General features: G+C 38.8%; 1 protein-coding gene across 7 annotated transcripts in view; it reads right to left on the minus strand.

The window, feature by feature from the left end:
* ATOSA (atos homolog A) overlaps positions 1 to 9,168 on the minus strand; it is an 82,921-nt gene extending 73,753 nt beyond the window's left edge. The window contains exons 1-2 of one of the 7 annotated variants that reach the window (XM_073211870.1): positions 8,736 to 9,168; positions 7,312 to 7,425 (exon numbers count right to left, since the gene is read on the minus strand). In XM_073211870.1, coding sequence (XP_073067971.1) covers positions 7,312 to 7,327 — 16 coding nt within the window. In that variant the 5' untranslated portion in view covers positions 7,328 to 7,425; positions 8,736 to 9,168. Of the gene's footprint in view, positions 1 to 7,311; positions 7,429 to 7,751; positions 8,682 to 8,735 lie in introns of those variants that run through there. The other 6 variants (XM_037020979.2, XM_017670201.3, XM_017670199.3 and 3 more) reach the window with 6 other exon arrangements.
* Positions 9,169 to 16,925: the final 7,757 nt, after the last annotated feature.

The raw sequence follows: 16,925 nt of genomic DNA on the forward strand, positions 1-16,925 counted from the left end.
TCTCACACACACTGAAATAGCAAATTCAGCATGGTGGATGAAGGACAGGGAGCTTCCAGCAAATGAATGTGTGTGAATCATTTGTTAATCAGATGAAGACCACCTGTGTCAAATAACTTTTGCCCACTCCTCTTGTACAGCATTTTATTTCAATCCAGTGAGATTTAATCAATTAAAAAATACAACCTTCCTTTAAGTAAGTTTTGGGCATGTGCATTTTGAATCTATTTTTTATAATTGGGTATAAAGTTGTGTTAATAGCCTAATATCAATAATTCAAACAAAACCCTCAACTCGCAGAATTTCAGTGGGTGCCAGTAAAACAATCAATGATTACTATCCACTTCCATTCCTATTTGCTCCACAAACATTGAGACATACTAGTTATTCATTCTTGCAACCAATACATACGCACCCGCAACGCGCCAACCGTATATGCCCTGGCCTGTCTACTAGGGGATGGGGATACAGCTGTAAATGAGAGGCAAGCACCTGGACTCATGGAACTTAGAGTCTAGTTGTGGAGACAAACAATAAACAAACAAACAAAAAACTACAGAACGTGGTAAACATTATGAAGGAAACAAACTGCTGAGACACAGAGATACTAAGGACATCTAGTTCAATAAATAATAGAAGCTAACATTAACTGAGTATTTTAGATAGGGTAGTCAGAAAAAGTCCCTCTGAAAAGTAACATTTAAGCCAAGATCAGAAGGATGACAGGAGCTACCCACGTAATGACAGGGGAGAAAGGCTTTTTAGGCAGTAGGAATAATGCATACAAAGCCCTGAGTGGTAATCAAAAACCTAAAAGGGGCCAATGGGGATGGGGATGGTAAACAAGGGGAAGAAATACAAAAGATCTTATTATAATTTTACTGGATGAGTGTTTTGTATATGAAAATGAAAATAGGAGAAAACTCTATTCACGTTGTTTCTAGGTGTCTTTGGTGTTCCACATTGATTATTGTCTAATATTTTGACTAGCTACTGCTATTTTTACCCAATCTGTTTCAGTTTAATAAGAAGTCAAACATAATAAGGAAGAAACAATTCTGATTTTTCACCCATCTGACCAAAGAGAATTAACTATTAACAAGTTGACTTTGGTTTACCTACTGAGAAAGAAGTACTATTTCCACATACTATAATTTTGCTTTTGCATTATAAAAAAAAAATCAGTATTAAGTTAGAATTTCAAGTTTAATATTCCCTCTTTAGTATAGTTAGCCTCAAATGGGGAAAAAACATTGCCATAATCAGGTACAAAGTTGAGAAGAGTGAAAGAATAAATATAAATGTTCTCCATTTAACAACTAATTTTTTACCTGCCCATGGTACAGAATGCTCAGGCCCCATGGGTTTCTTCACTTTTTGAAAAGGAAATCACTTTTTAAGTCAGTCTCTCTATACACACATTAGCCTTTCAATTCTGCTTTCCAATTATCTTTTTTCTCATCCTACAAAGAAATGACAGTTTTCCATCCACTAATCATTTCCTTCTTACCATATGACAGGCAAAAACATAGACAAGGAAACTCTCTGTCAATCCCTTTAGTATCTAATACGAGAATTTATATCAAGCCAGCAATTATTTGACAGCTACTGATGTCAGTACCCATCAGTATAAATGGATAACAGACCAACAGTCGCCAGTTTTTGACTTGCGATCACAGTGAATACACAAAACATGTACAGCTGAATTAGCCCCTTTCTTTTGTCCTCCCCAGCTTTCTCTAAATGGACTAACTTCTTAATTTATAATATTCCAATAACAAAGCAGCTCATATATGAATGTTCACTATGTGCTAGACCCTGTTCTAGCACATTATGTACTTTATTTTATCTTCAAAATAACCCAAAGGCAAGGCACTATGACTTCCCCCACTGTAAAGACCGAGAAGATGAGGCACCGAGGAGGTAAGTAGCTTTCTAAGATCACAATACCTCCCAAATGTGTTTTGCACTTTCCTCAAGCCTGTTTTTAAATCAATTTGGTCCCAACATCTTATAATATTTTAACATAACTTACTGCTGCCAGTCACTGGGTTAAGAGCATGTACTTAAATTTACTTCAAATCTGGGCTTGCCCTCTTATTATCTATGTAACTTTGGTAAGTTACCAAACCTCTCTTCTCATTCAGTTTCATTTATCTATAAAATGGAGATGACAATACTATCTACTTCCTTGAGAAACCATGAGAATTAATTGAGTTATACATGTAAACTACTTGAAACAGTGCCTGGCACAGAGTATATACAAGTGTTAGCTGTTATTAATACTACTCACCACCACCTCTACCTGAGAATTTAGTAAAAGCCTGCTCTATTTAATCTAGGTAACATTTTTCTTCCCTCCAATATTTATCATTTCTATAGTTTGATTTACATTAGCTAATAATAAGTATTCTTGGCAAATAAGCAACACAACTAATTCCCTTGCTATTTTTTCTAGTCCTTACCATTCTTTCTTCCTATTTCAGTTGCCCAGAACTGTTTGAGGTTAATAGGGTTGCATTATACTCTAGATAAGTTCATAAGCCACTCCAACACTAAGGCTAAAGCCTATATTTGTAATATAATAAAAAAGGGACTTAGTCCATTCAGCCTGCTTTAATAAAATACCATTAACTAGGTGGATTATAAACAATAGAAATTTATTTCTCACAGCTCTTTTGGTTGGGAATTCCAAGATCAAGGCACCAGCAGGTGTAGTGTCTGGTAAGAGCCAGCTTCCTCAGAGACTGCTGTCTTTTCACTATAACCTCAGATGGTGGAAGGAATGAGGGCTTTCTTCAGCCTCTTTTATAAGGAAACTAAGTCATTCATGAGGACTCCTCCCTCATGACCTAATCACCTCCCAAAGGCCCCACCTCCAAATATTAACACATTGAGGGGTAGGGTTTCAACGTATGAATTTTGGGGAGGAACACATTTAATAAGTACTCCTTTCAATTTTAACCTAAAAAAAAAAAAATCAAACTGCAATTTTGTTTGTGAAAAGGTTTTACACTAAGTTTTTACTTAGGAATCATAAATGGCCTATAATTTGTATTCAAATATGAATTTAAACACAGTATGTTTAAATTACTAATTTATTGATGATTTACTATATTTGACAGGCCTTAATCTTTCATAACAGTTGGTAAGCACAGATAACATACTCAGAAATGTCTGATGAAAAAACTGTTTGTAACCAAAACATAAAGCATAGCAACTTACATTTATCTTTTAAAATTAAACAGATTTTGATTTTACTTAGATTACAAAACAATATCATAAACTTAGAGGACTTCAAGGACCTTTGGGATATTTGAAATCAAAATATAAGCTTATATTCTATTAATTTGAAATATATTTTTGTAGGGAAAATATCGCTCATTCACAAATAAAATTAGAAATACCATACATTTTAAAACAAATAAATATTAAATGTGAAAAAATAAACTGTTTTAATTACTTCTATGCAAAGACCTCACTTTCGACTGCTCTTGAAACATTGGGCATTCAATATCTACCTAGCACCAGGTCCATGCTTTATATCCTGAGTACAAGGCAGAATAACATTGCTTAACCTCCCCGGCTGCCCAACTCTAGTCAGCAGTTAACACCATCAAAAATCTAGTCCCAGGAAGTTTATTCCACTCATGCCAACCCCTAAATAGAAAAATTAAGCTACAATTTTAATAACAACCAATAAAGAAATAAATTACACATGTATGTCAAGTATCCTTTTGTAGCTTTTATATTTTCTCAGATAACTATATATCAAAAGCCTATTAAATCTGCTTGAGCCTTAGGTTGAACACTATGAATGCAAAACAAAACAAAACAGTATTGGGTCACTGCACACTTGATTATTTCCTTACCTCTGTTGAACATATTTTGTAATTGACCAACATAAAAACATCTATAATGTCTTAACATAATAAAAGTTACCATTTAAAACTTACTATGTGCCGACCACTGTCATATTTCATTCTAATTATGAGAAGTTGGAATTATCCCCATCTTATAATAACAAATAACCCGAGGCTCTCAGGGATTAAGTAAACTGATGAAAATTGTATAGCTAGCAAGTAAGGGGACATGGATACAACCACCAATCTGATTCCAAGGCCTGTGCTAATGACAACATCAAAGACTCCTCTTTGGCAGCATTGCCAAAGTAATGTTATGTAATGTTTAAAATTAAAAAAAAAATTACCCCATACTACAGTAAAATACCACTGACTACTGGAAATGTAGTTATCACACTGTACAGTAACATCTTCATTATCTGAAAGTAAGATAGAATCTCTCCTGACTTTCAATTAAACAATAGGCAAAACTGACCAATGCTTTCCATACCCTCCATAAAAGCAAACTGACAGACACTAATGTTCTCAGGTTGCACTTTCTGGCTGCCTGCACATTTCTACTTCTATTATTTGAGTTATATGCATAGCTAGAATCTGGTATTTGCTCCCAAACCTGTTTAGGCTACTCTATTTATAACAACTAATTTAAATGCTACATGAACCAATAAAATGAGTGTAAAAAATCATTCCTGTGAAAACTATATTGAATGCTTTGGAAAAAACATATTTTGATGAACATAAATTCCCTCTCCCTCCAAAACAAATTCATATTGACTTATGTCACCCAAGATACTGATAAAATTATGTGAAACATTAAAAAGATTAAAAAAAACTTTAGTGTAAAAGATCTCACCCTCAGATTGCTCTGCAAAGTCTTAATCCACTTTTAAGAAATCAAAACTAAAAATCTTAGGCTTACATTATTGGTGTAGTTTATACAAGAAAGAGCATATCTAACTCTGAAAAACAAGCCCCACTTCACCCCCACCCCCCCAAAAAGCTTGGGCCCTACATCAAGACAGGTGAAATAATTAAAGCTGTTACTTTATGATTCTTTACTTAAACGGACTTTTTCGACTAGCCAGCCAATTACCACACCCAACTGTGTAGGGTAAGAGGCTCCTACTGAATTTATTTAGAAACTCTCTGAAGCACTACTATATTCCACCATAAGCAAATATCTCAGAGATATCTACACTAGATAATCTACACTAGAATTCACACACTTTACTCAGGTCAGAATGAATTGTTTGATAAATTCTATTTATTTATTCTCATTTTATAGAGAACTCAGTATTAAGCATAGTTATCTAGTTCTCTAGCCCAGGGACTAAAAACAGTAAAATTAAAAGGAGGCAAGAATGAGTATATATTAGCACTAAAGACTGCTGACAGCATGGGAATTTAAAATCAGATCTTTAAAAAAAAAGCTGAAGGGTTTAAGCTAGAGGCAAAAAAAAGTCTCACATGTTTAAATACTTCTTCAGGGCATTTCTAGCTTATGACAGAGTACAAAGTTGAAATTCATAACAATGTCCCTTTATCTTCAACTAAAGGTTAAACTACATAGACTCTGCATACTCTTTTATTTTTTTAAAGGGCAAGGAGGCATTATAGAGGCCTGTCCACATATTATGATCACAACTGAAAATATTTTTTTTTGGCATTTAAAGAGTTAAGTTTCAATTACCCAGAAAATTCACTCTATAGAATCATTCTAAGACACTAATGTAGAAAAATATGAAGTATTGTAACCTAGCTAAGTTTTGCTCATAATTGTGCCTTTAATTCAATGGGTTGTCACAGCAATTTTTAAAAATGGAAATAGAACAGAAAATGCAAGACCACATCACGCATAGTAAAGGTAAGCATGTTTTGTGAAAAGTTTATTTTAGTATTTCTATACTACTTTTCAGGGTAAAAGATATTACTCTGAGTTCTGGTCAAAAGAAAGCCATGGGACTAAAGACTCATATTATTATTATTATGAAGTACAATCACAATACTAAACTTGCAATCCCATCATTTTTACTTTGTAATGCTAAAAAAAGTACAATTTTTAAGGGAAAAAGTCATTTATTTAAAAGCCTTGATGAATAAAAATTTTCCTAGTAACCTATATATCAGTATTATTTAACATTTTATTGTGTTTAGTACTAGTCTTGACTAGATAAAGATGTGTACAAATACTATTTTTTAAAGTACTTACAACCTTAAACCAACTTTTAACAACAAAAAAACGCAAAACAAATAGCGACTTTGATTTTATTTGCTTGTTTATTCTGAGATGCAATTACTGATCTTGGTGCCATTTTTCCAAAGTTACTCATGTAATCCAGAAGTCTAAACTTGTGATTCTACACAAGCAACCTGCTTAGTTAGTAGCAATATACTCAACACACTTATTAGTACTTCAGGCATACATAGCTGATTTTAAGAAACAGCCAACACTTAAAACTAACTTAAACCACTAAATTAAGTCTGGCTTTCTCTACTTCTTTCTGGCATATTTTATAAGACACTATCACCAAAGACATATTTTAACTAGAAAAGAAAATTTGTCTTTCTAACCCACTTTGAAAAATATGGAAAAAAATAACCATACGCATCTTGTAAAACACAGCTTTTTAAAAAATAAACATCTAACTCATATGAGGATTGAACATCATGTCTTCCTAACTAACTCATAAATGAACATTTCCAATTGTAAAGTCTTAGATTCGGAAGGAACCCTGACATCTTAGTCCAACTTCTTACTAAGCACAATAATCCTCTTCCTACATTCAAATCCCCATCTGACTGAAGTCTTCACTCCTAATTACTACTGCATTAAAATCTTCTAAACTTGGTCCTGTTCATTAACCAAAAGAAGATTGATATGTGATAAGTAAAATCCTGAAAATACAGGTTTAGAAATGAAATGCCACGTTTCCTGGTTTTATTTCTAGGCATTTCAGTAGCCCTAACTGTCCATATGTTGATATACTGAATAAGGCCTGGAGTACTTTGCACATTTTTAGAGTTTGCCTAAACATAAAAATCAGCTAATAAAAGCAGTAATAATAATAATAACGAAACAATAATTGTCAACTCAATCTTAAACTTTCTTAATTTAGCTCGTTCAAATTCTCAAGTTGAAATCAACTAAGAATGAATAATGTAACTCGAAAATGGTATTGTGGCAACAGACACAAATGCTGTTCTTAACCATTTCATTTTGAATTACACTACAGTCTCTCTTTGAACTACTACTTTATAAACAGTGTTCCAGAATGTATCCTCCCATCCAGATCTCTTCCATGTGCCCTCCTCTACCCCACCAGCTGGAATCTGTAATAGAAATAAGTAATAACGTGTAATACACAGGAGTTGATCCTGCTGCGGAATTAGGTTAACACTTCTAAAATGGGGCACAGAAAAAAAAATCCCACTTAAATAAATCATTTACCTCGGTCTGGCTTCATTTTCACATCCGATTTCCACCCAGAGTGGTGTGAAATACACGTATGGGTTTTTTCAACAGGCTCGCCGCTGATTCTATGGCTACTGCTCCGTTTTCAGACTGCTAAAGGAGATCAAAATAAAGTTAACCTGGTCCTGCTCTAATACCCGGACCTTGCAAGAAAACTACTGTTAACAGGCCTCTTCCTGGCATTAACTGTGGTGACAGCACCATTGGCAGGTCTGAAAGAATCAAAACTCCCTCTGCACCGCCTCCCCCCTCTCCTCCAGACCGAGCACCCATCTTCCCCGCCCCTGTGCTCTCCAGGCCAAAGTGTCCTTCTTTGACACAGCGTCTCTGAACCAAAAGGAAGATCTATTTATAACCTGAAGGTACAAGCAAGGGAAAAAAAAAAAAAAGGACTCAAGCAACACAAGCTAACTAACCCCTTTGTAAAAAACCGCCGCTGGAAACAGTGGCACCTCGGCAATGACTGGTATAGAAATTCTCCGACCTGGTTGGCGTCTGGGCTCAGGGAATTCTTCAAGACCCCTAGCCCCTAGCGCCACGCCAGGAGCTCCGCGCGCCCCGCGGGGCCTCACCTGTGCAATCACCCGCTGGCTAGCCTTCCTACCGCAACCGCGGCCAAGTTTACACAATCGGACGGTCAGAAAGAAACACGAGCCATCTCCTCGCGCCCAGCCCCCAGCCCTAAACGAACTCCACTGGGCTGTCCGGGTGCCGCCTGCCAACCCCCAGCCCTGCGCGACCAGGCCTGAGGTCGGCCCCGGGAGGGTGTTCTCAGCCGGGCGCTCGCCGGGCTCGGCGCAGCCTGGGCGCTGCGGGCGCCTGGCTTCCCTTCAACCCCGCCGCACCGAGCGCCGTGCCCGCCCCTCTCCCCCGCGGAGAGTTGTTTTCATGGCTCCCTCGGCCCACCTCTGCTAACTCACTCTCTTCTCCCGTCCCAAACCCTCCTCTTGGCACTTCTCTCCGCCGTTTGCCCAGCGGCTCACATCACACTCCCAGCCTCAGACTCCGAGAGGCGCAAGGCCGGCGAAAGCGGTGTGCGGCGCGCAGCTGCCCCGGGGCTGCGTTAGGGGACCATGGGGGCCCGAGACTACAACCCCGACGCGGCTCCCCGGCGCCCCTGTGGCCATCCACCCCCGCCTCAGCCGCCGCCCCGCTCCGCCGCCTGCGCTCAGCCCCTCGTCCTGCCCGGCGGGCACCCGAACCCCGCAGCCCCCGGGCTTCGGCCGCCCTTCGCCCCGGCCGGCCCGCTTGCCCCGCGCCGCTGCCAGCTCCTCGCCCGCCCGCTGTCTCCAGCTCTGACGCCCTAGCTCCCGGTCCCCCTCGCTCGCCCAGTTCTTTCTCTGCTGTTTGCCCTGTCAAAATACTGCCCGGGTCACGTGGCCCGACAACAGCCAACCCACCGCTCGTCACTTCCTCCCCGGCGGCCTCCGCGGCGAGCGCCCGGTTGTTATGGCAACGGCCCGCGAGACCCGGGGCGCTGGGTTGGGGTCCCGGGTTTCGGTGCAGGTGCCCCGCGGCAGAGCGCGCTGGATGGCGGCTGTGAGGGGCGGCGGAGCTCCGGGCGCCCGAGAGGCGCGGGGCGCGTCCGCCGCGCGGGCCTCTGCCTGCACTGAGAGCCGGCCGCGGCGCGTCTGGGACCAGGGGTCGAAGCTGCGCGACTAGAGCAGAGGGTAGCTGGGGAGAAGTCATCCGAGGGCCTGCCCCAGACGTGGAGGATAATTATAGTCTCCTCCTCCTCCACCCGCGATGCTGGCGCAGAGTTGTGATCGAGCCTCAAGTAGACTGCAGCGCACGGTGGACACTGGGTCTATAATGTGGCCGGGACGCGAGAGTGAGCAGCCATGCACGTCAGGGAGGGGGGAATTTAAGAACAAGACGTCCCTCTCACCCTAGATTTTCCCAAATCGCTAGAGATTTACTAGGATTCAAAACCCAAGCTCCCGAGGCACTCGCTGTGCTAAAAATAACTTTTATAACATCTGAAACACTGACTCATAGCAGGATACCTTTTGACACCATGTTATTGTTGGGGAGCTGTGATTTTGTTGTTGTGCTAGAACAAGATGACATGATGACATTTCGTGTTGTGATGTTGTGTCATCACTTAAAACACAAACAGATGACAAGAATCTGCTGCAATTTAAAAAAGCAGTTCCAACAAGGGCCGAAGCTATTAGCTACTCAGTTTATAGACTAAGTACACATGGGGTTGTGAGCTCAAAAGAGAGAAGTACAAAATTTGCAATGCTCTTTGGTTTCATAATCTTTTTTTTAAGAAATAATTTTGCATACAAGAATAACAGGAAAGTATTAGGACAGGTCTAAAGGTGATTTGCTGTGTAGTCTTTGTACTCTGTTTCCGAAGTTTTACAGTATGTATTGCTTTTACATCAGAAAGGTTTTTGTGAAGTACAAGATTGGAAACTGCATTTTTTTTGCCTCAGATCTAGCAAATAAATGAAATTTATTTCAGTTATTACTGTAGAAATAGTAATATTTTCTAGATATTTTGATCTGTACAATAAAATTACATGGGCAACTGCCATTATTAACCTTAACCCTAAGACTGTATCTAGTCAAATAGGACAGAACATTCAGAAGGGTAACATTTCATTTCATAGAAATGGCCTGGCATCACAAAGCTGAAACTGACAAATGGCAACAGTTCCTTTATCTGTGTTAATGGCTACAAATGCTAACTCCGGTGTATTTGACTTTAATATTATTGATTTTACATTATATAGTTTCTTTTATGAACTGAGGTTTTAATTGTTCTACAACTCTTCTCAATCAACCTTGGTAATGGGAGACAGAAAGAACAGTTACATATAGTCCAAAATCCTAAATTTAGCACAACAGCTGGGACCAGATAACAGCTATTGTAAAAGGCTTGCTGGGTGAACAGGCAGCAAGATCAGTGATTTAGATCTTCTTCCTCTGCCTAATTTGCAAGACGTTTAAAGACCAGAAAAATGTTGAGAGCAGAAGCTGAGTATTGCATAATCTGTAACACAAGCTAAAGAATTCTCTTTTAGGTAATTAAGTTTTAACAGCACATGAGTAAGTGCTGATATCTGAACCTTTGTTAGACTATCTTGAAGCTCTTGAGAATCTTAAATCTGTTTAAAAATTGGAGATCATTATGACAGTAGAAAAAGTATTTTAAAGAGGTATTTTTACTCATTCATTCATTATTCAAATTATTGTTTCATTCACTCAGCACACATTTACTGAGTACTCACTATGTGTTAGGCACACGCTAGTCTCTGAGAATATAAAGGTCACCAAAAACAGAGTGACTACTCTCAAGCAGTTTACAGTACTGACTACGATAATTGCATAGCTGTGGTCAAGTCACATTCTTCAGCCTTCTTTCACCTATAAAAAATGGGGTGTTTGGACTCTGACAGTAAATAATCTCTTTCCTTTCTAATTCTGAAACAATCCTGTAATTGTATAAAGCATGTCCAGAGTGGTTGGGAATAAGGACTTACCTACAATGATAACTCTTAAGTATAGGTGATGAGTGTGTTTGCACCTTGGGGCAAAACAAACATCTCTGGTTCCTACTTGGTGAGGGGTTATGGGTGGGTGAAGCAAGGAAGTCAAAATAGCTGGTGAGAACCCTACCCTTCTTCCATCTGATTTGCTTTCCATGTTGCCTTCCCCTAGTATTCCAAAAACTTATGAGTAAAAAACTATGTATTTAATGGAGGTCTTTGTAAGTTTTTTTTACTGATTAAGGTGATGAGGATAGCTGATTTGCTCACTTTATTAATACAAGGCTGTTACTGTGACTGAGGTCTTTGAACCAGTTCAAACTACCAGAAGGAGCCCCATTGAAGTAGAGACTGGTGCTTTTTTCTTGTATCTTTAGCACCAAGCAAAGACCTGCTACAAAGAAGGAGCTCAATGCATGTGAACCTTTATATTAACCAATAAACTTTCTTGTGCATGCCCACAAACTGCACTCCTAATACCAACTGGCATTTTCTTCCTAGTGTAATAAAGCCAGAGAGTTAGGAAATCAGTAGGTGGTACAAATTTCACATGTGAAGGATACATTTTCATTACACTTATGGTGGTGTCTCAAGATAATAGGAACATAGTGTTGGTTGAATTGTGCCCCCCCAAAAGATATTTTGAAGTCCTAACCCCTGTACCTGTGAATGTGACCTTATTTGTAAACAGGGTCTTCACATATACAATCAAGGTAAAATGAAGTCATATTGGATTAGGGTGGGTCAAAATCCAATTATTAGTGTCTTTATAAAGTGAGAGAGATTTGAAGACAGAGGAGACATAGAAGATAGTGTCATGTGGTAAGATAGTCACGTGGTAAAGCAACAGAGATTGGAATGATGCCACTACAAGCCAAAGAATGCAAAAGATTGCCAGGAGACACCAGAATCTAGTACGAGGCAAATGAGGATTTTCCCCTGAGACATCAGAGGGAGCATGGCCCTACCAAAACCTTAATTTCTTCTTTTTTTGCCTTCAGAACTGTGAGAGAATACATTTCTGATGTCTTAAGCAATTCAAGTTTGTTGTATTTTGTTACTGTAGCCCTAGGAAATGCATATAGAACTCTAGCAAAAAATATTGCCATTAATTTTTTCTCAGCCTGTAAACTGTGTTGCTCATATTGCAGGTTTTCTAAAAATTTCAGATTCTGAATGGTCACTGAACCATGGAGATCTTTAATTCTGTAAAAATCAGAGTAAATAAGTTACCAATATGAAGAAAATATCTCAAGTATCACAAAAGAACAACTTTAGGACCTACAGCTAAAGGATGATTATGAACAAGTGGTTAGAATCATCGAATGAAAATACACTATTTAAAATATGGTGATCGGTAGATCTGTTTCATCATGAAGTATTGTGAAAATAAAGAATAGAATTAATTATAGATAAATCTAGTCTTGTATAGTAAAATATCAAACTGTATATTTATATTTCCTGAAGCAACAAGAGGAAAGGCAAACTATCTTTTCCATAGCCAACTGTTTCACATGGCTCACATGTTTATTGCAGTTCACTTTTTTCTAAGGGAGAAAGATTACTCAGGCATTGATAAGGGATTGGCTCATGTAAACAACCCTCCACCTTTCCTTAAATTGGTTGACTGGTTTGTCCTTTTTTGAGGCTCCTGTTTGTCTACCTTCTATAACCACAGGTATAAGGAAGTGAAAAATGACTCTGGTTCCTGCCTGCAGAAGTGACTGTTGTACACAGAAATACAAAAGCTTCTGAACTTCAAGCCATGGAAATCTTTCATCTGAAAGTTTGCTAAGCTTCTGGAGGTCTCTGAGTCATCAAAACTTAAGATCTTTTCAAAAAATTGATAATAGCTCAATTTTGTGGAAGAAACTGTGTTCAGCACTTCACATATGAATACAGTAGACCCTAATATCACCTTCTTACCTTGTAGATTAGGAAATTGAGGCTCAGAGAGATAGATGAGTTGACTTACCCAAGGCTACAGTTAATAAGTGGAAGGAGCCCTAAATGAGCTCATTAAATTTAAATTATAGGAAGCAGGTTAAATTATTTCAAAATTTTCAAATAGGGAAACTGAGGCTCAGAAACACTGAGAATGGTTGCACATGCACATTTAGAATGTAAATTAGTTTATGTAAGCTTAGGCTCAAGGCTTTGGGATATAAGTTCTAGGAAGAATGGCTCTGGTTTATTATATGTAAACTCCAAAGAGCAAATAGTTACACTTAGTTAATAACAGCAGCTAATATTTCTTGAACTCAAGTAGTTACTACTATTCTGAGTGCTTCATAGGTACTAGTTCACTTAGTCCTCACAGCATCCCTATAAAGTATTATTATCCCTATTTTATAACTGAAAAAACAGAAAAAGGGAAGTTAAAATAACATGTCCAAGGTCAAGCAATTAGGGGGCGGCAGAGCCAGGATTCACGTGCAAGAAGCATGACTTTGCAGCATAAGTTCTTAACTACTACCTGATATGGGGCCCATTTAGCTTGATTTTCCACCTAAACGCTGCACCTTTCTGCCATGGGCCTTTTACCATTGCCTTCACATGGAATCTCTCCCCGATTCCTATCTAAACCCTTCTAGACCTTTGGGGCCCAAAATCTTACCTCACAATGTCTTCTAGAGCCCATACTCAATGCCCATCTGTCTTTTCTCTGACTGTGTATTTTATTTATGACCTTAAAACCATATATTCATCTTAATCTTTTTAAGGACAGAGATGAACTGTGACCTCAGTTTCCTTTGTATTTCTTGTGTTGAGTGGCACCAGCCTGGACACACAGATAAGACCTGAGGCTATCCCTGTTCTCTAGAACTGTTCCACCAATTCAGCAGCCAGTAGTCACGTGGCTATCAAGCACTTGAAATGTAGCTAGTGAAACTCAGAAATTGAATTTTTAATTTTAATTAATTTAAATATAAATTTAATGACTGGTTCTTGATTCCATTAAAATCTAAGCATATTTGGGACAACTTGGGTATATGAATCTACTTTTTCTAAATACAAATTTTCAGAAATCTAAATGTGTATCGATTATTTCTAATAAAAATTTAGTGTCCACATTGAAATGTGCTTTAAGTGTACATCAGATTTTAAAGACTTATTAAAAATAAGAATATAAATAGCTGAAAGATGGCGGTGTGAGAGGAGAGACAGAGGCTTCCTCCTAAAACTGGATACAATTAGAAAATATAATTGGTGCAACTAATCCTGAGAGAGCAACAGGAGAGAGGACAGCACCAGACTGCACACACCTGGAGAAAAGAGCAGACCTCAATGAACGGGGTAATGTACCAGAGCTGTGACTCTGCGGGACCCAAGCCCCTCTCCCACTCGAGCTCACCAGTGGGAGGAAGACAAACGGAGCAGGGAGGGAGTGGAGGCCTGGGACTGCTGAATACCTAGCTCCAGAGATATGTGCTGGGAGCACAAACCTACATTTCATGGTGCTTTCATGAGACTTGCATGACTACCAGGTTGGAATGTTAATACAGGCAGAGTTCCTGGGGAGACTGGGATTCCAGCTGCTTGTGGAAAGAAGGGATCCGTATCTGGCTGCTCTGGGACAAAAACTTATACCTGTGTGACCGGCCCACTGGCTCAGGCAGTGGAGATAGGCACAGCAGCCGGGAGGTGGGGAACAGCTCTTTCCTACCCCCAGGTACCAGTACCACTCCCCTGCGACCCCCGACATTGCTTCAGGGGCTGAGCAGCTCCAGAATAGAGCTTCTGGACACTAGAGGGCACCATATACAAACATGAAACGCCAGAGGGACCTTGTCCAGAGTAAAATTATTAATACAACTCCCAAGAAAGATTTAAATGATATGGACCTCATGACTCTTCCTGAAAGGGAGTTCAAAATAAAAATCATCAACATTCTAATGGAGGTACATCCAAGAACTCAGGAATGAATTCAGGTCGGAGATCCAATCATTGAAGAGCATGATGGAGGGTATTAAAAGCAGGTTGGATACAGTGGAGAAGAAAATAAATGAAATAGAAACTAGAGAAGAGGAATACAAAGAAGCTGAGGCACAGAGAGAAAAAAGATCTCTAAAAATGAAAGAATATTGAGAGAACTGTGTGACCAATCCAAGTGGAACAATATTCGCATTATAGGGGTACCAGAAGAAGAAGAAGAAGAGAGAGAAAGGGATAGAAAGGGTCTTTGAGGAGGTAGTTGCTGAAAACTTCCCCAATCTGGGGAAGGACATAGTCTCTCAGGCCATGGAGATCCACATATCTCCCAACACAAGGGACCTAAGGAAGACAACACCAAGACACATAGTAATTAAAATGGGAAAGATCAAGGATAAGGACAGACTGTTACAAGCAGCCAGAGACAGAAATAAGATCACATACAAAGGAAAGCCCATCAGGCTAACATCAGACTTCTCAGCAGAAACCTTACAGGCCAGAAGGGAGTGGCATGATGTATTTAATGCCGTGAAGCAGAAGGGCCTGGAACCAAGATTACTTTATCCGGCAAGATTATCATTTAAACTTGAAGGAGGGATTAAACAATTTCCAGATGAGCAAAAGCTGAGAGAGTTTACCTCCCACAAACCATCTCTGCAGTCTATTTTGGAGGGACTACTATAGATGGAAGTGTTCCTAAGGTTGAATAGCTGTCACCAGAGGTAATAAAGCCACAGTAAAGAAAGTAGAACAGCTAATTCCTAAGCAAATGCAAAATTAAATTAACTATCCCCAAAGTCAAAGAATATAAATAGCTGTTAAGTAATTTTTAAATATTGATTAAAATATTGAATTTTAAAATATTTTAGATATATTCAGTTTCTTTTAAAAATTTCTAATTCAAAAACACATATGCACCTCTATGTTTATTGCTGCACTATTTACAATAGCCAAGATATGGAAACAACCTAAACATCCATCAACAGATGAATGGATAAAGAAGATGTGGTATAGGTACACAATGGAATATTATTCGGTCATAAAAAGAAAAGAAATCCTGCCATTTGCCACAACATGGATGGAGCTAGAGGGTATTATGCTCAGTGAACTAAGTCATATGGAGAAAGACAAATACCAAATGATTTCACACATTTGTGTAGTATAAAAACAAAGTGAAACAGAACAAAAAAAGCAGTAGACTCATAGACACTGAGAAGGGACTAGTGGTTCCCAAAGGGGAAGGGTTGGGGAGGGTAGGCAGGGAGGGAAAAGGGGATTAAAGGACACTATAATTCACTATCACAACATAGGTAGGTCACTGGGATGGTAGTACAGCATAGAGAATGCAATTAATGACTCTCTAACATTTTACTACATTGATAGACAGTGACCACCATGGAAGGGGTGATAATATGGGTGAATGTTGAACCACTGTTTTGTGTATGTGAGACCATCATAAAATTGTATATCAATGGTGCTTTAATAAAAAGAAAAGATTGTGGACTAAGCCAAAAAAATATATTCTTAATGTGGCTACTGGAAAATGTAAAGTTACATATGTAGCTCACATAATATTTCTATTAGGACTGCTCTGAGACTTAATGGCTTAGTTGCAACAACACAAAAGGTATTTGGAAATCAACCATGCTCTTTAACCAAGTGATGACTTTCAAATTTTGGGCTAAGGGAACTTGTTGCTTGCTCTAATCCTATCAAGAGTTCCATGCATCCTCATGAGACAAATGGTGAGAGCACACCTTAGATATAGTAGGCACAGCAGTGAATGACACTTCAAAACATACTTGTTTAATTCAGTAGAGTTTCCATAGAAGTTATTTTTCTCTTCATGCCTGTTAAAGGATCACACATAGAACTAACTACATTACCCCAGAGTTTGAGCTATTTTCAGAAGCAGTGATGGGTGGACTTCACTTAACTGTTAAATGCTCCATGAGCTGGGAGACACAATTTAGACCATCAAGTTACTGTTCTTTCAAATCTTTCATCAGAATATATCAGTTCTTTGCATCCTAGTGAGAATTGTACAATAGTGCTTTCCATGATTAGAAAAAAAGAATCCATACTATTTAACTTGAAAAGTAGATATAAACAATAGCAGGGATCTGTTTCAAAATGTACATGATAAACTGAATGATC

The sequence above is a fragment of the Manis javanica genome, chromosome 8 (assembly GCF_040802235.1).
Source record: "Manis javanica isolate MJ-LG chromosome 8, MJ_LKY, whole genome shotgun sequence".
Classification (NCBI taxonomy): Eukaryota; Metazoa; Chordata; class Mammalia; order Pholidota; family Manidae; genus Manis; species Manis javanica.